At 42.2% G+C, this 26907-nt stretch overlaps 1 protein-coding gene and 1 long non-coding RNA gene across 2 annotated transcripts; one reads left to right on the forward strand and one right to left on the reverse strand.

Annotated features, from left to right (window-relative positions):
- Positions 1-4783: 4783 nt before the first annotated feature.
- On the reverse strand, positions 4784-18973 carry LOC121141125. Its single transcript, XR_005878034.1, has 4 exons — positions 18808-18973; positions 16391-16456; positions 11708-13684; positions 4784-5103 (listed from the first exon to the last, which is right to left on the reverse strand). It is a non-coding gene; the product is annotated as an uncharacterized LOC121141125 (long non-coding RNA).
- A 4576-nt stretch (positions 18974-23549) lies between these two features.
- LOC101839560 (histone H1.5-like) lies at positions 23550-26233 on the forward strand. Its single transcript, XM_040747930.1, has 2 exons — positions 23550-23643; positions 25839-26233. Exons 1-2 carry the CDS (start codon positions 23550-23552, stop codon positions 26231-26233), a joined length of 489 nt encoding a protein of 162 aa, XP_040603864.1.
- Positions 26234-26907: the final 674 nt, after the last annotated feature.

The following is a 26907-nucleotide window of genomic DNA, read 5'->3' on the forward strand; positions in this document are numbered from 1 at the left end:
AGGAGCTGATGCCCAAGCCAAAATGTGCATTTGCTTTTTTCAACCAGAGAGGGAAGCAAAAAGAGGAGAACATATGCCAGGTAGGCACTGCTATCCTGTCAATTGTAGTCTGCTGAGGAAAATAGATAGGAGACAAATGATCACCCATAGTACTCACAGAAGGAGGATGAAGTCAGAAGGGGATTAGGGAAGATGGGAGTGGAGATCTGTAAGGTGACAAGGGACAGAGGCAGTTACCTTGTATTTGAGGGGTAGGATCAAAGAAAGAGACCCTAGAGAGTTCAAGGGACAGTGTGACAGAAATGTTAACAGATTCTTCTTGAGTAGGAATAGTGACGCCTGCGATTCACAGGACAATTTTACAAATATGTCTTAAGAAAAAATGTACAATTAGGGACATTGCTCAGTCGGTATAGTTCTTGTCACAAAAAGAACGGTGACATGAGTATGATTCCCTGCACCGATAAAAGCCTGGTATGGTGGTGTGCACCTATGATTCCAGTGTTGGGAAGAGTGAGACCAGAGGGTCCCCGGAGCTTACAGGCCAGGAAATCTAGCCAAACTGGCAAGCTCTGGGTTCAATGAGTGGGTTTGTCTCTAAAAGTAAGGTAGAGAGTGGTTGAGGAGGACACTCAACATCAATGTATGACCTCCATGGGCACACGCATGTGCACACATGTGGACATGCACTGCCCCCCATAAACATGCACATCCATGCACACAAAATTTTGTAGTATTGTAATTTAAAATTTAGTGTAGCATTCCTGGTCATTTCACTAGTTTCTCTGAAAAGGTAATTTATGTGAAACAGAAAGCAAAAAATATAGAGAAATATCGTTACATAGCTATATAGAACAGATAAACAACAGAATAAATGAAATAAAATGGACGTGTTGTACTTTATTTAAAAAAACTATAAGACAAGGCAGATCTGGAGTTGAGGAACCATCTGGAATAGAGTCTCAGCTCTGCTAATTCCTAGTTATTTGAGGCTGTCTGTGTCAGGCACAATGCTGAATGCTTACACAGCCCAAGCCATTGCATTCTTACAGCAATCAGTGGATAAGCATGCCTTCTTCATCGTGGTGGTCACTATGTTCAACTCCATATTACAGAAGAAGATACAGGGTCCTAAAAAACCCAAGTAACATGCTCAGATTGTCATAGATCATAAATAACAAATCTGGCATTTGAACTCCCCCAACTCTGCATGTTAAAACCAGAGTCATTTGCTTTGCCCAGCCTACAGGGTGACTATAACGTTTAACCCATCTGAAAGCCCTTTGTTATGAACTCAACATCTCACACTAACCATAGATGAGTACCTACCAGGAGAACTAGCTCAGTGTTTCTGCCCTGATATGCAGACCTGTTCAAGTCCCTTGGAACCTCATTCCAACCAGTCAACCAGTCAAAACTTTGGAAGGCTTTTCTTAGCAGGGAACTTCACCTTATAGTGATCTATGGGTCACTGAAAACATATGCCAAATATCATACACATGTGTCCATCCCAACTTCCAGCAGGGTGGTTACTAAAAATGCTTAAGAACGCCTGGGAAGGGAACTCTCTCTGCACTCTGACTCATAGAAATTGACTTTGGATAATAAAGGAAGATTGTTTTGTTTTGTATGTTTTACTTGTGAGACTGGATCTTGCTACGTAGCCCATGCTGGCCTTGAACTCACTCATGCTCCTCTCATTTCAACTTACCAGGTACTAGGATTACTGGCATGTACGAACATACCTTGGTGAAGGAGATTTTCATGTGTGTGGAATATATATGTGTACATATTTGTGTGTACATGATATATGTACATGTGTGGATGCTAGATACCAATGTTGGATATCTTCCTCAATCATTTTTCACCTTATATTTTAATACCCAGACTACGGAGTGTGGCTGGTAAGTGGAAGGGTTTGGGATGGCTTCACATCCCCCTACTACCACCACCAGCAGCATGGATTGTAGACATAGACCATCAGTCAGTTTGAGTTTTCTGGTGATCTGAACTCAGTTCCTCATGTTTGTGCAAGCACTTTGTGCACTGAACCATCACCCTAAACACAAGATCTTTGATTCGATCTGATTGACACATGAATCTTTCATACATACATAGGTTGATCCACACATATAACCACAGCTGGACTCCTCCAAGAATTAATGCAAGTTAACACCCGACAAGACTTCCTGACTCCTCTGTAGAAACCCATATATCTAGGAGGCATTTTGCAGAAAAGGGAAGTCTAAGACTCTTATCAGTCTGTACTTGGAATGCTTTGGCAGAGCTTGACAGCCCTGCTCAAGTCTTCACAAATGTCCCTGTGAACATTTTCATGCACTAGTGTGACCAATATAGTTATGATCTTCCTAATCTAATAATATCCCCTTCTGCCAATGTACATTGAATACGTTTAATTTTTAAAAAAGAAAGTCATAGCGTTGGTCCTTTGTACTCTTCATTTTTGCTGTATGATTTTTAGAAATATATGGAAAGTGTTAATCATATAAACTGAATACTTTCAGATCACAAACTTTGGAATTCAATGGATCTGTGTTTGAATTCCATTTCCACTGGTCATAGGCTATGTGACCTTGGTGAAGTCATTCCATCTGTCCAACCTTTACGTGTCTCATGTGGAGCGAGGTTATAATAGTAACATCTTCACCTTCACACTGTTACAGATTAATCAATGTAATACTCTTAAAGCCCTTTGCACAGTCCTTGGTACATGCTAAAAGCTTAGTAAATGGTAGCCATTGGCAGGATAGACACAGACTGGAGAGAAGGTCTACTGAAAGCATTTCTCTAACAGGGGTGAAAGCAATTTCTTTTCCCAAGGTCATAAGTAAATCAGAAGAAAGAAAGAAGTCTGTACTGACTACGTGTTGGTAGCAGTTACTAACTACCTCCAAATCCTAGTGTCATGAATGGACATTTTCAGTGCTAAAGGAAATAAGGGGAGCTAGGGCTGAGATTAGTGATAGCCAGAGAAAAATTATATTCTGTGATGTGTCCCTGGCACTCCACAGGTGTTCAGCCTCAACACTGCCCACCTCTCTATAAGCAGGTCCTGGGGAACTGAGTCAACCCCAACCACCACCAACATGAGAGCATTCCAAGTGGACTCATTCACTTCACAGACAAGTGAAATGAATTTCTAGGGTAGCATAGCTACTTATGGTGAAAACTTCATGTGTGCAAAACCTGTTTATCTCTAAGCATCAGCACACAGATTTGAAGCAGCCTTGTGTAGCCCACCTTCATGGTAATTTTACTTAAGCATGAACCTCTGTGAAGGCATGGATCTTAAATTTCCTACAAAAGCTCATTTGTTGAAGGTTTGGTCACCAGTGGCTGGCATGGCTGAGAATTATGGAAACCTTAGGAGGTGGAACCTACTTGAAGGAAGTATGCTATTGAGGACATGTTCGCTACATGCACTGGGGACTCCCACACTTTCCATTCTCTGTATACCAGCAATCATGTTGCGAACAGTATCTTCCATTAAATCTTCTGCCATGACCTTACCAAACACCCAAAGGTACCAGAAACAAATGACCACTGAACCATGAGCCAAAATAAGTCTTCCTTCCGTTTAAGCTGGTTACTCTCAGATTTTGTCATAGCAGACAGCTGACTAATACAACCCTCTTTCTTATTATTTATTTTTTGCCTCACTTTAATTGAAGTCTCTCTGTTTTTACTAAACCAAATTTTAAAAGGAAACTTCGTATGATTGGACATTAACTTAAATAAAAGATTATCATAGGAATAGCTAGCAGAGGGTAGGGACATGGATTAGTGGCGAAAAGCACTTTCTGTGCAAACATGAGGATCTGAGTTTGCATTGCTAGCACACACAAAAGGCTAAGCATAGTTGCATGTACCTATAACCATGGCATTAGGGAGTAAAGACAGGCGGACCATGGGATCTCTGACCAGCCAATCTATACAACATGGTAAGCTTTGAGTTCAGTGAAAGCCCTTTCCTTGGGGAAATAAGAAGGAGGGTGATAGATGGGGATACCTGACATCCTCCTCTGACATGTGCATGTGTGCACATGGACACATATACTTGCATGCACATATGCACATGCACACATTCATCACACATAAACTAAATTTTACAAAGCCACAATGACAAATGAGTAGCAAACAATTGTACTAAACCCCATCTGAAAGACACAGTGGTCTATCAAACTACGAGAGACTGGGGTGAAGTCTCAATCCATGCAAGAAAAGCTCAGGGGCTCAAGGGGAGTGTACTGAAGACAGACAACTACCCATCTAAGATTCCATCATATGGAAAGTCTACAAAATACTTGCTTCCAAAGAATATGGGATAAATGGGGTGGGACAACTGCATTGACTCAATATAGAGTGTGACCTGGTGTCTGCTCTTCCTTTATTTTATGGTCTTCATGGCTTGCGCCTCTTTTACCTGTACTTACCATGGGTCTTGAAGGTCCTTGCATTTGGAGGCTTACTCTAAGTGCCAGTAAAACAATCTACTTCTTTGCCCAATTCAAGTCTCATCCCCAGAGAGTTTGGCTGTTCATAGTCTTGTTTGTGTCATGGCTGTAGGTCAGCCTTGTGCCTATGTGTTATCTTATTCCATTTCAACTATATTTGGTTGGGAGGCTATTATTTAATCCACATTTTGCAAACGGAGAAGTCAAGTAATGGGAAAATTATTGAACTTGCCGGTGTCCTTAGCTAATAACCTAGAGTCACTGATTCTTCATTTTATGCTCTTCATCAGTTTTATATAACCCCTTACAGTATATCTTTATTTAATTTGGCTCAAAAACGTTTCCCAATCTTTCTTTATGGTTCTACCAATGAACTCAGCATGACAGGAGCAAACAAAGAGGATGACAATTTCTTTGTCCTTGAATTGTGTATGTTGCTAATACAGTCCAAAAATAGTTACTGGCCAACTACTGGGAAGAACCAAGACATGGAAAAATTCATATGCAGGCAATATAGACAAACACCAAAATGCAGAGAGCAATCAGGGAAGAGTTCTGGATGGCTCTGCACAGGCATGTGGTGTTAGGCTCTAGCATCCTCATGGCTTTGGAAGAGACACCACCACACCTGCAAAGAGGGGAGGCACAAAAGGATACAGATCATAGGAAGCTTTAGGGTACCAGGAGACTCCCTCTTGATGCCTTATAAATTAACAACAATAACAAAACAAACAAGCCAGAAAAACACTTGGTCACAGGGCAGCACTGTTTCCCACTCCCTAGTTATGGTTTCCAGGAACCCATTATACTAAACTCTATGAGGAACAAAACTCCAATGTTAAGAGTGCCAATGGGTCAAAAAGCAGCCATCCCCAAGGATGTTTTAGAATTTGATTGTGTGTGGAAAAGGCCAGCAGTCAGAGTGGCCTGGATTATAGACTCCAGGGAAGGATGCTTTCAGCCAGCCGAGGTGCAAGGGAGGGTATGGGGATAATGTCCTTATTAGGACTGTTTGCTGGGAAGCCTGGGGTGAGCTAGTGAGGTGAGGGCTAAGGAAATAAGAGTTGACGCCTACAGTCTAGTGCCAAGTGCTGCTTCATTATGGACCTATTTTAGCTAATTCTCTGCGGGTAGCAATTCTCCTCTTTTCAGGCATTGTGGAAGCCTGGGAGAGGCCATCAGTCTTTATTAAGTCTCCAGGCTCCTAGGATTCCTCTTATTGTCGCCACAGCTATTGGTATTTCCAGATCTCAGAGATATTCAATTGCCATTACCCCCTGCCTGGTTAAAAAAATAAAAAGCAATCTGTCTATGAGGCGTCTTCTCTGTGAGCTGCTACTTTTCTAGGCTAGTCATCTACATCTTCACTGATGGGCATATTGATTTGGCTCAACAAGTCCATGCTTCAATTATCTGCACCTGTGTTTCAGCACCCAGACATTTGTCTTTTGGGAAACCTGACCCAAAGCTGCATCTTTTCCTCCAGTTCCTACCCTGCTCCTACCATTGTTACTTCCACCTTCTCTGCCTCTGCTTTTGTGATCATGAGCTGGGCCACCCACGGGAAGTATGTATCCACGTGTACTGACTTCTGAGTAGAAAAGCAAAATAGCCCTATCCATCTTCTCCACTGATAGGCTTCCCTTCTTCTTTCACATCACAGTGAAGCCTCACCTTGCCCATCCAAGTATAAAACTCCAGGACTCATGGGCCACTGAACATCTGCATCTATGTTAAACCATAATTAACAGGTGGCTAGAATATTTTCCGGTTTTGCTTTGCAACTTCTTGTACAGTACCTGGCCCAAAGGAAACATACTCTATGTGGCCATTGTTTGAAGGAATGACTAATTGACCCAGTGTGGTTCTGATCCCGATAATTCTGTCAGATCCTTGTAGGTTACAATGTTACCTCACATTCTTAGTGCCATTTGTAATGCCTGGAATATGGTCTCTTAGTAAATGTTTGTTGAATGAATGGACTCCCACATTCAGGTCACCAAAGACCAAGGTGCATTAATCAAAAGAGAAAAATGGAGCCCAGTAGACTTAAAACAATAATGTGATAATAATAATGGTGAACATTCCATGGCACAGGAGAAATTCAAACAAAGGGGCTACAAACTTATGAGGAGGTCACGGCTGAGGAAGGAGCGGGGACATGTTTTAGGATTAAGTGGCTGAGCTCATCGGCAGTTCTGGCATTTATCTGAGGGCTCAGTGTCCATACCTGGCGAGGGGAAAGATCCATCTGCCAGTAGGCAACTCCTGTGGCTTTCCTCTGTTTCATAAATGCTCAAAGCAGGGCAGATGATTCAAAAGCCTGTCTGGGCCAAGAGGCTGAGATAAGCAAAAGGCATAGCTTGGTCAAGGGACTGTGGCTGATTCCAAATACATGCCGTGCCCAACAAGTAGAGGCAGCTGTTCCTTAGTTACAGACAGCAGTTGCCATGTATAAATAAGGGCCTTTTATTGTGACAATGCTACCACCAAAAATATATAAAAATACAAGCTCTAAGTCTTGTCATCTTTAAGTGTTGGCCACTAACTCAATTTCTCAGCTCAAAAAACAGTCACCCTTCAGGTCAAACAATACACATCTGTGTTTGGCACCCAGACAGCAGGTCTCCTCCGGTCGTGCACAGCTGGCTTACAACCTCTGGTCTAAACAGATTAGACCTGGGAATTTGAAACCACTGTTTTGCGCCCACAAGATTAGCAGATGTTAAGAAATCTGATAAAAATCATATGTTGCCAAGTAGAGCAACGGGCAGGCGCCTCTGAGGCTTCTAGGAGTGACAACAAAGTGGCCACTTTAGAAAAGAAACCAGCATTGCCTCAAAATGTAAGGATGCCCAAATCTTTTCAGGGGAATCGGTGCAAATGTCCACACTGCTGTATATGAATTCTCATAGCTGCAGTCTATTTGGTCTAAAATGAAGCTGGACACAAATCAAAAGCCAAATGACAGCATCATAAATAAGCACTGGGGTATTCATGGAACAGAATAAAAATAACTCAAGTGCTATCCGTTAGCATGGATCTGATGACTTCAGGAGTAAGATAAGCCCTTCTAAAATCTTGCTTCTAAAGTCCCTAAGCTCTTTCTAGCTCCGAAGGAAAATAGCTCTCAACACAACTAACTCACTCTAAGTGAAACTTTTGTTCATTCAGGAAATATCTTCTGATCACGCAAATGTCAGGTGTTCTGCTAGGTGCTGGGGAAGTCACAGTGAACTGTGCGGACACTGTCCCTGACATTACATAATGCAGTTTGGAAGTTTTTTGCTTCTGATGTTTCCTTTGTTATTTTATTTACTGGGTCAAAGTCCCCCCTTCCCCCAGTTCACATAGTACAGTGACTTTTTCAAAGCATCTCATCTGCTAGGTAATTGTGACTGAAACAGTAACAAGGACTCTTATAGAAGCCCCCCAGGCCAAGGCTTCACCACCAGTCATAGCACCTTTCAAAAATAGGTGAGCAGCAATTTCACCAAAGGAACCTCTTTCTTTTGAGTCACCTGTAACTTGTTTTGCAATCAGAGTCCACAAGACCTATTCAGTATTGTGTAAATCTCACAGAACATCTCATTTCCCTTCAACTTTTCATTAGTTTGAATTAAAAATTAAAAATCTTGCATGGATCTTTCTAATTCCCAACACAGCAAACACAGCAACCCTCCCCCTTTCCTCCTCTCTCTCTCTCTCTCTCTCTCTCTCTCTCTCTCTCTCTCTCTCTCTCTCTCTCTCTCTCTCTCTCTCTCTGAGTCTGAAACCCCTTCAGACTCTCATTCAGTTTGGCAGTACCATCTCTGTGGCCTGCACAAAAGTGACCTGACCTTGTTCCTAATGAAAGATGGGGAGAATGACTTGTTTCCTGCCATACAGGCACATGGCATGTAGATCACTCTCATCTTTGCAGTTTTGCTTGTTTATTGTGAGCTAGACAAGCAGCTTCTACATCCTAACTTCATATCAAAGAGTGCCTGTTTGGAGACATCTAAATAAACTCTCAATCAAGGAGGTGAACATGGTTCAGGGAAGGTGCAGGAAAAAAAGTGCCATATGAGTGGCCACAATCGATATGGCTGAGGAATTTTCTACAATAAATGAACAAACAAATAAATAAGATTGTAGAGGTTGTGTTGCCTCTTTATATGGACACATTTTTAATTATGTGCATGCGTCTGTGTCTGTTCATGTGAGTACACTTACCTGTGGAGGCACTGGATCTCCCTGGAGTTGGAGTTACAGGCAGCTATGAGCTGCCTGAAATGGGTGTTAGGTTCCTCTGCAAGAGCAGTAGGTACACCTAACCACTGAACCATCTCTCAATCTCCCGCCTACACATTTAAATACAGTTTTCTTTCTTTATTCTTGAGAATTTCTAGCATATAAATAAACTTATTATGATCACATGCATCCCCATTGCCCACTCTACCATATTGCCGTGACAACATACCCTCCTTGTATATCTTCTTTTAATACACAAAGTTCAATTACTACATGGATTTGGGCTTTGTAACCTTGGCCTTAACCTTAAAATACTGATGTTCCTTTGACAGAAGTATTTCATGCTGAAAGCTCTGTCTACTTTTTGATCATTTATCTACCTGACCATTTTCTTTCCTTTCTTCCTTCCTTTCTTCCTTCCTTTCTTTTCTTCCTTCCCTCCATACTTCCTTCCTTCCTTCTTTTCTTCCTTCCTTGCTCTCATAAACATCTCTGAGTGGCTCTTAAATGCTGGCTGGTGGGAGGGGTGCTGTTTTCAGTTATTCACCAGTTGTATTTCATAAAGGGTCTGTACACATCTACCCACCACCATTTGTAAATTGCTACAGTTCCCAAGGACTACTTTGAGCTTGGACACGTATCAAGCTTCAGTCAGTAGAATGGGAGTAGGCACCTAGACAGGATTTTCTAGGCTCCCCACTTCCGAGGAGAGCTTGCTTCTCTTTTCTTTCTGAGAACCATATGTCCCTGACAGAGTCTCATCTTTCCACCTGAACTGATAGGAGGCGGGAGCTGATGCGACAATCAGAGCCACATCTTACCCGCAGCAGAACAAGACTTTTCTTGGAAGTGGAAAAAGAACCATTTGTCTCTGGAAGCAGCTAAGGTGATTGGGTAGTGTATTGCTACAGCATGCCTGATTAATTAATTTAGCAAAGTAGCAAAATAGGTTTGAACCCCACTTCTGTAGTGTTTATAGTCTAGATGGAAGAGTAAGACAATAAGTACATGGACAAATTAATATTATGCAGCTATTCAATGACATATCTTCCTTTTGCATCAGCTCCTCTTCCTTACTTAACTATATGTGACCTGTGACGCTTGGCCCTCCTTGCTTTTGGCCCCATTCTCTCCCTTAACAATTCCATCTATTCTCATAGCTTCAAGAATCAAATCTCTTCATGTGACTTTCAACCCTACTTGCTGTGTGTCCTTCACACATTGATTCCCATGTCATGTCTGTTCCCAGCAGTCAACCCCCAGGCTCTCAGACCCATTTGTATACCCAAACTCCACAGGACCACATAGGCTGCTGAGGAGTGAGCTTAGCTCTTCATCTTATTCACCAAACACTTTACCAACTAGTGTGTCTCCCCAGTGCCTTCCCTGGGGTTTCTTAATGGTGTTGGTGCTGGAAGAGTAAAGGACTATAGCTTCAGGGTACTTCCCTCACTGTCGACGAGAAGACACCTCTTTTTTATGGTTTCTGTGGGTTAAAATTAGGTATTCTTTCAGATGGCTGTTCCTGGATAGTCAGAATATTTACTTAGTAGCTGAGGATGTTATCAAGGGTGGCTATATAACCACAAGCAAGGATGAAACTGAGTTAACTTTTTAGGATTTGTCATCAAAGTTGGGCGGTACAATTTCTGTCATAGCCTCTTGGTTGAGAGCATATGGTGAGCCATCTCAGACCCAAAGACTAGGAATTCTGCTTTATTTTTGGATGTGGTGCAAATGCAGGTGATGTTTTAGTTATCTTTAGACAGTGGGATTTGCCTTGCTATCCCTTGGTTCCTCTTCCTAGTTTCCTGTCTGTGACTGGCCAGATCGTGCCAATTTACTCTTGCAGCCATTCCTGGCTTCCAAACCTCACTGCACATTCTTCTAGATCAAGTTCAAATAACACTCAACACAGATTAAGATTGATGGGAACTGACTTTCCACTGTAATTCCTCTTTCCTTTTCACCACTGCTGAGAATTTCCACTTAAGCCAGATCTGCTGATGTCACACATATGCACAGTGGGTGGTATGTAGCAAGTCCTCCTCAAATATCGGATTTTTCTGAAAGTCCTTGATCACTCTCCCTTATCTACTGAATTAGATATAGTATCCTTTGTTTGACATATAGATATACATGTATATTCAACGTATTTATTGAATACACATTCTAGACCGGAATGTTTATCACTACTGTGTTGGTGATAAAATGGAGATCATCATGAATATGCCCCATCATTTGTGTTTTGTTTATTTAGGGTAGAGGGTGTAAATATTTGTTAGTTCATTTAAAAAGTGTTTAATGTCTTGAGCACCCACATGTTCACCAGACATGATCCTAACTTGTTCTAGGTGAGAGGACATTAATCAAGACAATGTTAATATAGCTACATTGTGTCTTATTTGACACAATGGATTTAATTTCCTGGTGTTCTTTCTCTTGGAATGCATGCTCTGAATAAACCGGACTGCCCATTTATTTCCGTTTTTATGTTCAGAAAGTTTCCATTTCTCTTTTAGTTTATGTTGGTCTCTTTATCTGAAATTCTTATATCTCTCCAGTCTTCAAAAATCTACTAAATCATGTACTATAAGAAATGCCTTATTCTATTTTCCAATTCAGTGGGGACTCTTTGTCATTTATATATATATATATATATATATATATATATATATATATATATATATTTGGTTTTTTATGAGACAGGGTTTCTCTGTATTGTTTCAGAGGCTATCGGTCCAGCCCGGCCTCGAACTCACAGAGATCCGCCTGCCTCTGCCTCCCGAGTGCTGGGATTAAAGGCGTGTGCCACCACCGCCCGGCTGTCATTTATATATTAACAGAATACTTCTGGCTTCTTTATTCAACCTTGAGTGATAGATAAGTGTTTATAAATCTACGTACAGGTCCTGGACACTAAAGGGCAAAGGCTGTGTCCTAAGCATTGCCCTCCGTCTTGTTTACCTACACTTATGATATAGATACTAGGCACTTACCTGTAAAATCACGAACTGTTCAGTGTTCAGTGAGAATGCCCTCTTTTCCTACATCAACATCACCTTTCCAGCAGGCTTACATCCTACGGGTTTGGAAATCCCTTTAGGAAAAAAAATAACTATATTAAGTTCTAGGGTTGAGCAATATTGATGCAGCTGGATTCACATGCACAACTGTGAGTTCCTCCCACTAGCTCTTTTACATCCTCTAAGATCTGGAGGATCCCTGAGGCTCATGGGCAGAAGAGGTGGGAATAATCAAGTTGCACAGTGAGAAAAGCAATCTTATAGGTATGTGAAGGCTGGGCTGAAGGTAATATCTGGCAAAGGAGGAGGGGTCTTAAATAACACTTGAACTTGAAGATGAGGACCTCCAACTTACAAGTCAATGAAAAGGAACAGAAAGGAGTTTAGAAAACCCAAAATGAAAGAGCAAGAACATTGCAATAGTCAACTGGACTGTTGACTGTTTGAATTAAAAGAGACATAGAAAATTGCCAAAGCACACCTCTTGGTGTGTCTGTCATGCTGTTTCCAGAGATGATGTGGGTCACCTAATTGAGTGGGGAAGACACATGGCCCACTGTGAGTAAGCTAGAGGCTCATGTGCAACCAAAAGTAAAAAGATGATAGCACATGTTGGAATCTACGTGAGTCAATGTTGCTGTTGCCATCATCTGTAAACATCAGGATCCAGGCTCTTCAGTCCTTAGACATGGACTTGCTCCAGAGGCTGTCCAGCGAGATCTCCAGGCCTTGCGTTTCATGCTAGGAACTACATCATTGTTCTCTCTTGTTGTGAGGCTTCTGGCTTCCTGGATGAAGCTTTTTCTCAATCTTCAGTCTACAGGTGCCATTGTGAGACTATTTTCACCACTGGTCACATTAGCATCCCAATCAGTTCCCTTTTATAACTACACACACAGTCTGTTAGCTCCCTTCCTCTAGAGGGCCCTGGCTCGAATTGGCAGCTTTAGAGAGGATTGGCCTCAGCCCACTGGGATGACAACAGAACAGGAATGAGAAATCTGACTTTCCTCCCAGCTCTCAGTATTTCTTTACATGACCTCCGACAAATCATTTGGCCTCTCTAAACCTCAGTTTCCTCGTTTCTAAAATAAGATGAGAGGGCTGCTGGGTCACTGACCTCCTTTCTGTTCAGATTCTGCACTGCTGTCCATGCTCTGAGGGTAGCTGACTCTTCCTTTAGAAACATTCTGGTGTTCACTCCTCCCTTCCCATTGCCCTTGGCCTTCACAGAGTCATGAACAGTTGGTAACCTGTTCTAATGACAAGCTGTGGAGTGTTTGGTAAATCATTTTTTCTCAATCTGTAAGATGGGTATCATAGCAATACCTTCTACCTCTCAGTGAGGATTAAGTTAAATGAATATATCTCATGGTTTAGGGCAATGGAAAATACACGGTAAAGGCAACTTAACTGTTAGCTAAGATCAAAACTATTGACTTTGTTATTTTGTGGTTTATTTTAAGTAGAAAGGCCACTGCAGTCAGGATACAGAAAGATAGAGATGCACATGTGATCTCGTACAAGGGAGAAAGGTAATCTGAAAGAATATTATTGTATGTTCTTGTCATAATTATTAGTAGATTTTTATTTGCTGGAATCCACAGCTCTGCCCTTTCAACAAAAGCTTTAGCAACCTACAAGAAATATGACTTGTATTGGACTCCGACAAAGGCACTTGGTGCCCTCACTTTCAGAGATACTTTTCATATACTGAAGTACATATGAAGCGTTGCTGAGCATGTACACACCCTCATGCACCCACGTGCACATGCACACACATGCACAACACAAGTATACACACAGACACACACAAAGACCAAACACCATCTTTTTTCTTTCTAAATGCTGAAGTTTCACCAATTTTGAACTCCTCCAACAAATTCCAAATGAGTCATTTTCCAAAATCTCTCCTGTCAGTACAGCTTCTTAGTGCCAATTTCCTCTGTGCTGAAAATAAAATAAAAATAAAATAAAAAGGAGAAGACATGAAATTGATGGGTCCTGCTGGCTCCTAAAAACAGCCCCATTTAATTTAATACAATTGTGGGGATTTTTTCCAAAGCCTAAGTTCTCACATCTTCTTAGTCTTTTGCTAAGTTCAGAGAAGCAAGAGCTGACCTATGTGGGCTCTGATCACTTGAGGACCTAGGGGAGACACCAGCTCACATCTGTGCTTCCTTTACATCCTATATGGCACCTGTCTCTCATAAGAACCCTGCGTGTAGGCACTGTTATTACTGCATTTCACTGAAAAAGTAAACTGAATTTCAGAGGAAGACAAACCTAGTTCACATTTCCCTTTCCACATGAGATGAAATCTGGGTCCCTATGATGTCTAATTCAATGATCTCCCTCCAAGATTTGCAGTGAGATTTTCCTCATGTACCATTATTAGTCTATTGGTGGCATCTGATGAGAAATAATTGAAAAAGATTCCAGCAGATAAAGGTACTGCTGCCAAGTCCAACAACCTTATTTGAACCCACAAATCCCACAGGACCTATCAATGGGAAAAAAACAGACTTTCTGGGAAAGATTCTGAGGCCTCCGGTAACATATTGATGATGGGTTAGCAATGTCTGACACAGCATGGGATAAGCAAGTGGCTACACTTATGAAGGGTGCCTCACATCCCTACTCTACTGTAATATTTAGGCAGTTTAGCTGGTATCCAGATATTGTATCAATCCATAGATCATTAAGTCTCAGAAATTATCTTTTGATGACAAATAAGAACAAATATACTTTAGCCAGTAAAAAGAGGTGTCTCTTAGAAACCAATAAGCCACCAAGAACTGAAATGTCATCTGGAATGGGGAGGGGGGCTACAATTGTCACAGTCTTCATCTCTGGTTCTTCCCGTCTGACTTTTCTTCCTTTCCACCTCTCTGCCTCCTACTCTTCTCCATCCTACACTCTGTTTCACTCCCTCTGGGGCTGCGTGCTCCCTTCTGTCCACATCTAGAGCTGAGCCCCCCTTTTTCGCTGTGGATTGGCTTTCTGTCTCAAGGGACAGGAGCCAACATCATCAAAAGCAACATCTTCCAATAGAAATACAGTTGAAGCTGCTAAGGAAACTTACATTTTCTGTATAGCAGCACATCTTAAAAGGACTTTTAAACCCATGTTAATCCGGCTATTCAAAATATCCTTTAATGAAGTGTAACTAAACACCAAACTAATTTTAATAAGAGGCTCTGAATTTTCTCTTCATGATACGTCTTTGAAATCTGATATATAGTTTATACTTACAGCGTACCTCATACTTCAGCTACATTTCAAATGACCAACATTTTAGTGGCTACCAAATTGGGTGTCATGGATCTAGACTTCACATATCATTAATTCTAGAAGCCAGCAAACACCTAAGTGTGTCTACAGTTAGTTGATTAACCTCAACCAGAAACAGAGGGATCGTATTCCATAAATAAGGCAACCAAATAAGAGAGCAGAGGACTCGCCTGAGCCAAAACACAATGTTTGCTGAAGGCTTCTCAGGAAAAGCCACATGTCACTTGAATTCCCTAGAAGAGTCCAGAAGTTCTCAATTACCTTGCATTTGGGATAGAGAAAGCCCACAAGGGAGGAACAAGCCAATGAATGTGCTACCACTTGGGGGAGACAACCAAGCACTCATCCCTAATTCTCAGAGTGCCAATGGTCTCAAGGGATGACACCATGCCAGCTAAATTCTGAGTCAGCATCGGAGGTGGAGGCTGGGAAGCAGGGTTGTTAGAGTTACTTCCTCAAAAATGAAGTCTTCAGCAATAAAATTAATAAAGGAGAGACCGTCACACACAGCTAAGGAATCTGCCCCATCCTGTGGCCCCTCAGACCTCAGCATGGAACATTCTTCATACTGTTGACCAACACCAAGGACTCATGTTCATGCAAACATTGTCAGTTACACAAACATTTTTTTGTGGAAACATTGAGTACTCTCTGGTCTTGTTTACAGAAGCTCTTCAATATGAAGAAGGCCTAAGTCCTTAATGAGAGCTGAGGGACCAGCTGCCTTTTCTCTTCTTGGGACACACGGCCCTTCCAGAGTCAGTTACAGCTGATCATTTCAACTCTGCCTCACTGCTCCTCACAAAAGCACAAACCCCCATCTATTAGCTTTTTTTCTTCACAACTCTGTGAGGGGAAGGACATGTGTAGGTTAGCTTCTGAAGCCTGGCCTTGCCCCAAGATCTGCACATAGTGGGAGCTAAATCAACTCTCTGATTGATCCCTGACTCCCTAAATAATGCCCTCAAACAGAAGTGCTTAGAAGTTCCACACATGCTTCAGCTGAAGGACCTGAAAAACAATGCAGTATATTTTCCTGTTTTTATCAACAACCTATTTCCCCTTAGCTTCACTCCAAAGGCTGGCCCTGATCAAGAGTATCAGACAAACTCATAGAAGTCCACTGTCTTCATCCATCACAGTGGCTACAGACAGTGAACTCAAAAGCATCAGGCTTGGTAGCAAGCACCTTTATCCACTGAGCCATCTTGCCTACTCCTATTCATTTTTTTTCCTAGAAGAAAAAGACTAATGAATTCATAAGTGTGAGTCACTCATGACCCAATCACCCCCTTCACTAGATCCCACCTCCTGCTACCAAGACCTGGGGTAGACAAATCATATTCAAAGCCAAGTGCTTACCGGTGGCAAATGCAGCCAACCTCTTGGAACTCGGTTTCCTCTTCTATCAACTTCATGAGTCATTTGCTGTGAGAATTGGATAATACATGTGAAAAAGTTAGTTTGGTACCTGAGACATAGTAAGTACTCCCAAAATAATAGATATTATTTATTATTGTGTGGTCCAAACTCTAAACTGAGTACCTTGCCACGCTAGCACATTGAAACTGCTGCATTCCTACAAATTAATCTTACCAGTAGTTAATACAAAAAGGAGTGTCAGTCAGGTCTCTGCCCAACTTAATGCAACCCCAGATTTGAGGAGTCTTAAATTAATTGGCGTTCTTTTCGTGACAACACTGTAATTTAGGATGTAAGTCTTTTCTCCTGAATGGAAGAGGGTGTTCACTGTTTCATCACAGAGAATGATGTCCCCTGTGGCTATGGCAGCTTTAGCAAAGACATATTCTATTATAATAAAATCACAACGGCCAGCCAAAATATTTTGTTACATGAAACTTTGTCTTCAGCAATAAAAATAAATTTTAACTGGGTGGGTTTTTTTAATTATGGCACTTGAGAGATAGAGTGGGGCAGATCTCTATGAATTCAAGGTCAGTCTGATTTACATAGAGCGTTCTAGGCCATCGAAGACACATAGCAGAACTGTCTTAATAAAATACCTTTCCTGTAGATATTGAGTTACAAATTACATTCATGACAAGTAAACATTATTTTCCTCTTATGGTGTGTCATAAGCATCTATTAGGTCTGCCTACACACACTAGGTCTGCCTGCATACACCAGGTCTGCTTGTACTCACAAACCTCCATCTGCTCCCAATAACACAGTATGGTGGGTACTATCATGCCCATTTTATAGGTAAGACACCAAGGTTTGATGAGTCAGTCTGTCACCTCATTCAATTTACTATGTTTTAAAACAGCATACTTGGTACTTCTACCATGTTCACATCTCTGGAATAAAGATATTCTCACTTCAGAAATGCAAGTTTAGCGACCATTGCTTGCCTGACCTATTTTTATTACTTTAGCGATATATCTTATACTTGGTGGCTTCACAAGGTACTAGGATACCCAGTGGAGAACAGTGCTGACATTCACTTCTAAACCACACCATCCCCTACCAATAACCACTCTGCCATGCTATGCCAGATGAATTTCTACTGAATGTCACTATAAATGAAGAAAAATATTAACAAAACTTAGCTGGCTGCACATGAGAGCCAACGAGCAGGAGGGCAGCCTCATCCATGTTTTTCAGGCTCTTGGCTTCTACCACTCAGGATAACAACCAGGGTGGGGCAGAAGGGGTGAGGGAGAAACAGCACTAAAGCTTGGAGGAGATAAAGCATGATATGCAGGCAAGGGTACCCAAATTAAGTCCTCAAAGCAACAGATATTGTGAATCCCTTAACCGATTAAGTTCAATTGGCTCTGCTTAATCCTTGAATGCCTCCATTACATGTGATCTGCAAAGTGGACAGAGGAACCAGTGTGAGCTTTGAAAGAGTTATTGCAAGCAAAGCTGTTAGGGCAGTACCTCTCACACCCCAAATAAGTCTTCAAGAGCTGATATCTATTATTATCACTCACCTCAACCTACACACACACACACACACACACACACACACACACACTCCACAATTATGTTGGTTTTCTTTATCAAGAAGCAAACCTGCAAGACCCGCTACCTCTTGGCAATCTTCCCGCATGCTCCTCCTCCTACCTGTGAAGGACGCATTCATGTTCATGTTTTACCTTTAACTGAACTATCCCCTCTTCAGAAGGCTCTTGCCTGACTCTCCAGAAGAATACCACAATGTCTTCCTAGCACAGGTCTTTGTTCATTTCCTTTTTAGCCCTCATTGTAATTGCCTGTGGTTTTATTCATTCTCGTTGCAGTATTCCCTCTTAGCTAAGGTTATGTGCTGCAGCTTCAGTAATTCACAGCTAACTGGTGTCTGAACATGTTCATTAGAAAACTCCTGAATAATCATGCTATCCTGAACATGATAAAAACCTTTTTCCATGTTATGTGTATCCGTATCATAGTCCTACTGACCCTCAGTCACTTCATAGCCATGTAAGTTATCAACTCAAGCACTGAACTGCCCTAGTGCTTGTGTACAAGGAACCCTTGTTTTGCTTAATAATAGTCCAGAGATGCAAGAATAATGCTACTGGCAACCTAGACATGTCAACAAGAAGCCTTAACATAATCTGTTAAGTGAGAAGGTAGGCACAAAAAATATTTCATGAGAGAATATATTCAAGTACATTGTTATAATTGTTCTGTTTAATTACCGTTATTGATGGTGATTACTTACTGTGTCTAACTTGCAAGTTAAACTTTACCAAAAGTATGTACATTGTGACGGTCTCTCTTTATTTCAGCTTGACTGACTTTGCACTCACCTAGAAGACACTCCCTGAGTGTCTGTGGGGATGCTGTGGCACCATTCCGTGGGCTGGGACGCCAGTAGGAACAGAAAGGAAAAGAGGATGTCAGGTGAGTATCACTCATATCTCTACTTCCTGGCTCAGGACACAATGTGACTAGCTGCCTCATGCTCCAGTCACCAGGCTTTCGCCACCACGATGTACTACATCCCCGCCAACCATCGCTGGAATAAACCCACTGTTTGTTCAGTTGCTTTTGTCATGTATTCTTGTCACAGAAATGAGGCAAGTAGCTAATGCATGTGTTTAGAGAGAAGAATATTGTATGTAGAGTTCAACACTGTTTCCAGGCATCTCATCCTGAATTGTATTTCCCATGAACACCAAAGGAGAGCTGCACCTGCTGACAGCACACTTGCAATATAAAGTGTCTTATTCTTGTGTGCCTATACCTAGCCCAAAGCCTGTCATGATGGATGCTCAATAAAGATTTCTGGAATTGCATTTTCCAAACTCAATAAATGAAAACTTCAAACTCTAAATCCAGGTCAGGTTATAGCCAGAGGCCCCATGTGGAAAGGGGAATGGCTCATCATGCTACTGGTTTTCTCTCCCATGGGAGCCTTGGCCACCTTGCCTCTGACTCAGCTTTCCATCCCTGATAACCATTCCCACTGGTTTCCAAGCACACATGGCTAAAGGTGGAATTCGATTGTCATGCTCACATATCTGATGACCTGTGTTGGTGTCCGACACAGGAAATAGGAGCCTTCTTGCATCCATTCACCTGGAAAGCAATGAGAGCCTTACCTTGCTCCCAGTACCTGTGCTGTTTAGGGAGTAAGTCTTGCTTAACGCGTTACTCCATCACTTCCTGAATCAAATATTTTCAAACTGGATGCCTATAGGATATGGTGAATTCAGATCAACTTGGGGAAGAGTATATGGTGAACAAGTTCCTTGTCTAAAATCACTCAAAGATGTAGATCTTAGAAATACACTTCTGGCATCCCACCCACCCGAGGGTCTGAGTCAATAGACATTTTATCGTAAAAGTATTTGTTCAGACTGTCTTGTATAGCTGGCTAGGGGCCATCACAAGCAGCTATACACACATTATTTGGCTTAATCCAATTAGTAAACCTATGAGTGGGCAATCCTATCCTTATGAATGAAGACACTGGGGAATCAGTAGACCTTTCCTAAGGTCTTATGAATGGATCTTAGGACCAAAGCTCTGCTACTTTCAGTGCAATGCAGCCTCTCGGCCCTACCTCAGATATCCTAAGCCTGCATCTGCTTTGCAACAAGACCTCCGCTGACTGAAGGACACATTCAAGTGTGAGAGCCCTACCCTATCCAATGGACACTGGTCTATCATTCTTTCTTTTCTCTTACTCAGTGGGACCTAAATGTGAGTTCTCATAGGAATAGGCTGACACCTCCTATTTAGGCAGATATCTGGACTTTGCTTTCAAGGCTTTGATTAAGTGAGGCTGGCTGAAGACTCTATAATCTGTACTTTTAACCTATAGTCTAGGGCAATAGTTCTCAACCTTCCTAATGCTGTGATCCTTTAATACAGTTCCTCATGTTGTGGTGACTCCACCCATAAATTATTTTCTTTGCTACTTCATAACTGTAATTTTGCTGTAATTATGAATAGTAATGTAAATATATGTGTTTTCTGATAGTCTTAGGTGACCCCATATGTGTTGTCTGATGGTCTTAGGTGACCCCTGTGAATGGGCTATTTGACCCACAGGTTGAGAACCATTGATATAGAGGGTCTGTCCATCACACTTTAAGAAACCCAATGTAGTGAGTAAATTGGTTTCACTTCCCTTATTGTTGAGAATAAAATGGGATATTTTAAAGATGAACTTCTAGGGCTGTGGAGGTAATACCTGTCTAGTGTGCTTGAGCACTGTGAAATAGAGTAGAAAATGCCACAGTAAAACCCATTCCTTTGTGTGGTTGGGTGGTTTGGATTAGAAATGTTTCCCATAGGCTCATATATTTGGACATTTTGTCCCTAGTTGGTAATGCTATTCAGAAACTTTAGGTAGCCTTGCTGAAGGAAGGACACTTCTGAAGGTTCGTAGCCTTGCTTCCAGCTCTCTCTCTGCTTCCTGTGTGTAGATGGAAATATGATGAACTAGCTTCCTCTTCCTGCTACCATGCCATGCCTTCCTGGCCATTACATACCTTCCATCTGGAATATTAAACCAAAATAAACTCTGTCTTCCTCAAGTTGCTTTTGGTCATAGTATTTTATCCTAACAACAGAAAAATGACTAGTCTGGAAGTGAACCACAAGATTGAAAGTGTAATAAATGTTTCCAGCTTATAAAGATGCTTTGTGTGTTTGTGATGGACAGGGAGGAGAGACCCCTTGAAACAGTGAAACTTGATGTTGGAACATTGTTAGAGGTCAAGAGGTCAAAGCCCTTCCTTTGACCTATGAGGAAAGGGAGCGGCAGTAGTGTTCATGGTTCATGGTGGCAGATCTAGACCAGAATCCAGATTCGTGATGGCTTCCACTGAAACACAGACTGCTCAGTAGGGAGCTTAGCAGCAACAGCTCAACTGACCACTAGACAGTTCTGTACATTCCTTGCTCATTTAAACCTACAGGAGTCTGTCAGGTAAGCGCTACCTGAGTAAACCAATGGCCAAGGTAGTAAATAAACCTTCTTGTCTGCTACAGCGGTGGAGCCTGGGGTGGGACCCGGGCTGACTGCTTTAAAGATTTATTTCTGCAGGTTCCTCGGAAAGCAAAGAATGAATGGGAAAGATGAATGCATTAAGTACCAAATGACTGCACCTTATTTCCCAGTATCCTACATTCCCCTCCCCCGCATGTCTGCCTCCAGTGTGGAAAATGTACCGGCGCTGACACACAAGCTGTTAGCGTGTAATGAAGGACATGGCGACCGGCATTGAACTGCCCCAGGGGTACACTCAAATTCTACTCATTAGCTGTATAACCTGGGGGGAAAGTCACAGAATCTCCTTAAGCCTTAGTTGTCTGGTTTTGTTTGTTTGTTTGTTTTGTTTTTGTTTTTGTTTTTTTTTGTATGTATGTAAAAGAGAAGAAATAACAGTGGGCATCTCCTAGGGCTTGGGGAATGAAAATAAGATAATGTCATTCAAGACCATTACTATTTTAAGCACTGACACATATTTTTAAGCCATATTTGGTTTTTAAATGAATTTGAAGTTGTTTTAATAGTTTTGAAACCCCCTGAGGGCAAGGAGCTATTCCATGAACTTCCTTATCGCCAGAGCCTCCAACTGGGTGGACTAGAGTCCTTGAGCACTGATAGGAATCAGCCCCCAGTCGGGCAGTTACTATGTTTGCATACCAAGGGAGGAAAGAATCTTCTTCAAGGCATACTTTCACTGACCCAGCCCACACCCCATTTCTCTTTTTGTAGAGAAAAGGCGACCGTATGCAGAGAAGCTTCTAGCAGCTGCAGTAGATGAACTTTGCTTTAGAGAAAAGTGACCTTGGAAAATAATTGCACTGGTGTCTCTGACAGACTCCCCCATCCTGATTTGTGACCCTGGGCAAATCATTTCATCTCTCTGTGTCTCTGTTTCTTTCCCCTATAAAATAAAGAGGCTACCTGACCAGATCTCCAAGGGTTCATGTCAGTATTAACTTCCTAATTCCATTTGGCTTTCAAATTCTTTCCTGACCACTCTCAGGCTTCCCTGTATGAAACAAGAGATGCATACAAATTATTAAATATTGTGGCATCTGTAAAACAATTTGAGTGTGTGTGTGTGTGTGTTGTGTGTGTGTGTGTGTGTGTGTGTGTGTGTTTGTGTATGTGTGTTTTCCCATTTGGGTGTCTACACAGATAACCTTTACAATTGTTGGAGGGGAGCCTATTGCTCTGATGTAAAAACTGGGAAAACAGAGCTCAGAGAGATTAACATGCCCAATAGCTGTTAAGCTATTAGGTGACACTATATGTGCATATGATCTGGAGTATATTACTAGTTTAATATAAATCAAAACAGTAGATAATGTGTATAAAAATCACAGTTTAACAAAGAAAAGGCAACTTGTGAATGCAATTTGCACACTCATGTGACACATTTTCTGTATCTTATATATCTGCATCTTCAACAATATGTCTCTACAGAAAGAAAAGGCACACATCCTTAACAGTTGTTTTGGTAGAGAGAAGGAATTGAGTAGAGTTAGCAAGGCCATCTTTTCATATTTTTTGTTTTAGAAAACATTCCCTATGAGCCCAAAGTCAAACAAAACAGAATGTAATAGTAAATGAATAAACACTCACTGATGTCACTGTTGAGAGAGAAATCACTCAAAGTACACACCACAGCTATTTGACTATGCATTCCTGCTGAGACACACCCTAAGGAACAGACAAGAATTGAGAAAGCAAACTGATTTTAGTGACTCCATTGGTGACACTGGGCTGACTGCATACAGCATTGAAAACATGAGTAATTTTGTGGCTGTCACTAGAAAGCAGGACATTCAGCATAGGGGGAAGTATAGACACAATATAGATGATCATATCTAAAAACACTGTAGTGCTGAACAGGCATAAAAGCTATCTGTAGGATGCATATCACTATGATACACATTCCCTAGCTCTTTGCCTTCAGAGGGGAGACCTGGAAACAGCAATCCAGGAACACTGAGCACTCCCTGTGCCGAGATTGGAATCTCTAATGCCATTTCTCAGTGAGTGAAGCCAAGGCTCCTTGGAGAGATGACCAATTTCATGTCTCAGGCGGGAAATGGACAAGATGAGCCTGGAGTGTTTGTCATCCCAGAAGGCAAAGAAGCTATCAGAGATGAGGAGGGTCATGTTAAAGGGATTCTGGGGGGCAATTCCAAGAGGTTCTCATTGGCCAAGGGTGGAACAATTTGAAAATAATGTCAAATGTTTTAACCTGTGATTTTTTTAAAATATAATTTATTTTATCTGTATGAGTGCTTTGCTCACATATATGTCTGCATTATGCGTATACCTGGTGCCTGTGAGATCAAAAGAGGGTGTTGAGTTCCCTGGAACTGGAGTTGTGGATGGCTGTGAGCTGGGAATTGAAACTGGGCCCTCCTGCCAGAATAACAAGTGCTCTTAAACACAGAGCCATCTCTCCAGTACTGATATATTTTAAAACAATTGTTAGGCATCTCAAATTGCTATAGAAAAAACCAACATTACACACACACACACATACTCACACATATATTTATGTATGTGTATGTGTGTTTGTATATGTATGTATATGTATATTCACCCACATGTGCATAAAGGCGATTACAGAGGTCAAAAGAGGGCATCTGATCCTCTGGTGCTGGAGTTACAGGCAGTGTGAGCTGTCTTATGAGTGTACCACAAACTGAACTCAGGTTCCCTGCAAGAGCAATACACACTCTTAACCACTGAGTCGTGTCACCAACCAGAACCAACCATCATTTACAAAATGGTTAAATAAAGGGGGGATAAACCCTTAACCACTAATCACACTTATCTTTAAGAACTGTGTCTTGGCATGGCTGACTGGTTGACAACAGATGTTTCCCTGTATAGATGAATTCTAGTTACAACAGTCAAAACCAGTGATTATAGAAACTGCCCAGCACCAACCTTCAGCCGCTAATGAATGAATGTGTCTAAGCAGTGGTCAATGACTGCTCAGAGACAATCAGACACGGCCTACCTCTTGATCAGAAAACACAGTAGAACAAACAAAATGGGTTTGCCTAAAAGGGCTCATCATAAATGCAATAAAAATTCAATGTCCAAGTTACAGAAGAGTCAGGGGACGGGGATTCTGTTAAATACCACCACAGATGTGTTGTCAGCAAATCTATGGGGAAGGAAAACTTTAGCAGGAACCGTGTAGCTTTGTCCACAAAATAATGGCAAGAGAATTTTAAGGGAGGTGGGGGCTGAAGAGACGGCAGGTAAAAGCTCTTGCCTCAGCCCTGAGGATCTATCTGAGTTGGACTCCTGGCTGCCAGCGTGCAGTTGTGCACATCTGTATGCACCTCTGTGACACAATAGGAGCTGGAGGCAGGAGAACCTGCAGGAAGCTCAAGGACCAGCTAGCCTGGAGTATGCTGTGCAGGAAACAAAGGAGAGCCTGACTCCGGGTAGAAAGCAAGAACGACTTCTGAAAGTTGTTCTCTGATCACCATATGCGTAAGGTGGCATTCACACACACACACACACACACACACACACACACACACTCAGACACAGACACACACACACACAGAGGCACCCCTTAACTGACTAGTTAACTAATTAATTAAACCTTACTTTTTTTTTCAGTTTAAATTTAGATAAGAAACAAGGTTGCTTCACAAGTCAGTTCCAGGTCCCTCTCCCTTTCCCTCCCCTCCTCCTGTGCCCTCCCCACAACCCCCCCCCATTCCCATTATCCCCTCATTTCCCCAGGGAGGGTGAGGCCCTCCATGGGGGTGTCCATAGTGTGTCATTTCATATAGGGCAGGGCCTAGACCCTTCCCCAAGAGTTCAGGGTGAGAGTGCCCCTCACATTGTTGGATGGGAGTCCAAAGTCCGTGTGTATACTCCGGATGGGTACTGATCTGCTGCCCAAGGCTCAATAGATTACCTAGGCCTCCTCACTGACACCCACATTCAGGGGGTCTTGATCAGTCCCATGCTGGATTCCCAGGCTGATGCCTGGGATTCAAGAGTTAACCTTTGTCAGGTCAGCTGTTTCTGGGGGTTAAACCAGCCCAGTCTTAATCCTTTTGGTCATCAGTCCTCCCTCTCTGTTACTGGCTTTCTTGAGTTCAGCTCAGTACTTAGCCGTGGGAGTCTGCCTCTTCTTCCATCAGCCACTGAAAGAAGGTTCTGTTTCCCAGACTCTCTGGCCATGGGATTGTAGACTGGCACTCCCGAAATCTATGTCTAAAATCCATATATGAGAGAGTACATGCCATGTTTCTCTTTTTGTGACTGGGTTACCTCACTCAGGATGGTTTCTTCTAGTGTCATCCATTTGCCTGCGAATCTCAGGATTCCATCCTGCTCTGGCTCCTGTGGAGAAGTCTCCTGCCAAGAAAAAGACGACAAAAAAGGCTGGCACAACGAAGCATAAGGCCACCGGTCCCCCGGTGTCCGAGCTCATAACTAAGGCTGTGTCTGCCTCCAAGGAGCGCAGTGGCGTGTCCCTGGCCGCACTCAAGAAGGCTTTGGCTGCAGGTGGCTACAATGTGGAGAAGAACAACAGCCACATCAAGCTGGGGCTCAAGAGCCTGATGAGCAAGGGCACTCTGGTGCAGACCAAGGGCACCGACGCCTCCGGCTCCTTCAAGCTCAACAAGAAGGTGGCTTCTGGCGAGGCCAAGCCCAAAGCCAAGAAAACCTTACTTTTAAAAAGAGATAACAGAAAAGGGAATCTAAAGACCTAAGGAGGTACAGAGTCTATGAAAAGGCATGACTTACCTCAGATCTGATTCATATGAACAAAAAAAAATCAGGTAAAAGTAACAACATCCTTTCTACAAGATAGCTGAGGAAAATAGCATACATACCCATTCGTCATTTGATGGTATCAAATAATCATTGACTATAATACTCCCTAATTACAACTAAAAGCAGGTATCAGTACATAATGGGGATACATTCTGAGAAACACAGCATTAGTAAATTCCATTACTATGCGAACAGCAGAGATACGCTTAGCAAACAACATGAGTCATTTGACGTAGCTGCTGCCGCTGCTTTTGTTTTTTGTTTTTTTTTCTTGGTTTTGTTTTACAAGCCTGGGTTTTTCTATGTAACTGGTTATCCTGGAACTCTCTCTGTCGACCGTGCTGACCTCTAACTCAGCCTGCTTCTGCCTCCCAAGGGATGGAATTAAAGGTGTGCACTGCCACACCCAGTGTTTGACAAAGCTTCTTTTTTTTTTATTTTCCAGTTTAAATTTAGATAAGAAACGAGGTTGCTTCACAAGTCAGTTCCAGGTCCCTCTCCCATTCCCTCCCCTCCTCCCGTGCCCTCCCCCCAACCCCCCCCCCCGTTATCCCCCTCATTCCCCCAGGGAGGGTGAGGCCCTCCATGGGGGTTTGACAAAGCTTCTTAA

The sequence above is a fragment of the Mesocricetus auratus genome, unplaced genomic scaffold, assembly GCF_017639785.1.
Source record: "Mesocricetus auratus isolate SY011 unplaced genomic scaffold, BCM_Maur_2.0 Super-Scaffold_100007, whole genome shotgun sequence".
Taxonomy (NCBI): domain Eukaryota; kingdom Metazoa; phylum Chordata; class Mammalia; order Rodentia; family Cricetidae; genus Mesocricetus; species Mesocricetus auratus.

Excerpts from the sequence above, each read along its gene's own strand:
- LOC101839560 (XM_040747930.1), top strand. The coding sequence starts at position 23,550 with ATGACCAATTTCATGTCTCAGGCGGGAAATGGACAAGATGAGCCTGGA. Across the intron at positions 23,644-25,838 it reads AGCTATCAGAGATGAGGAGG|GATTCCATCCTGCTCTGGCT; the intron begins GTCATGTTAAAG and ends TGCGAATCTCAG.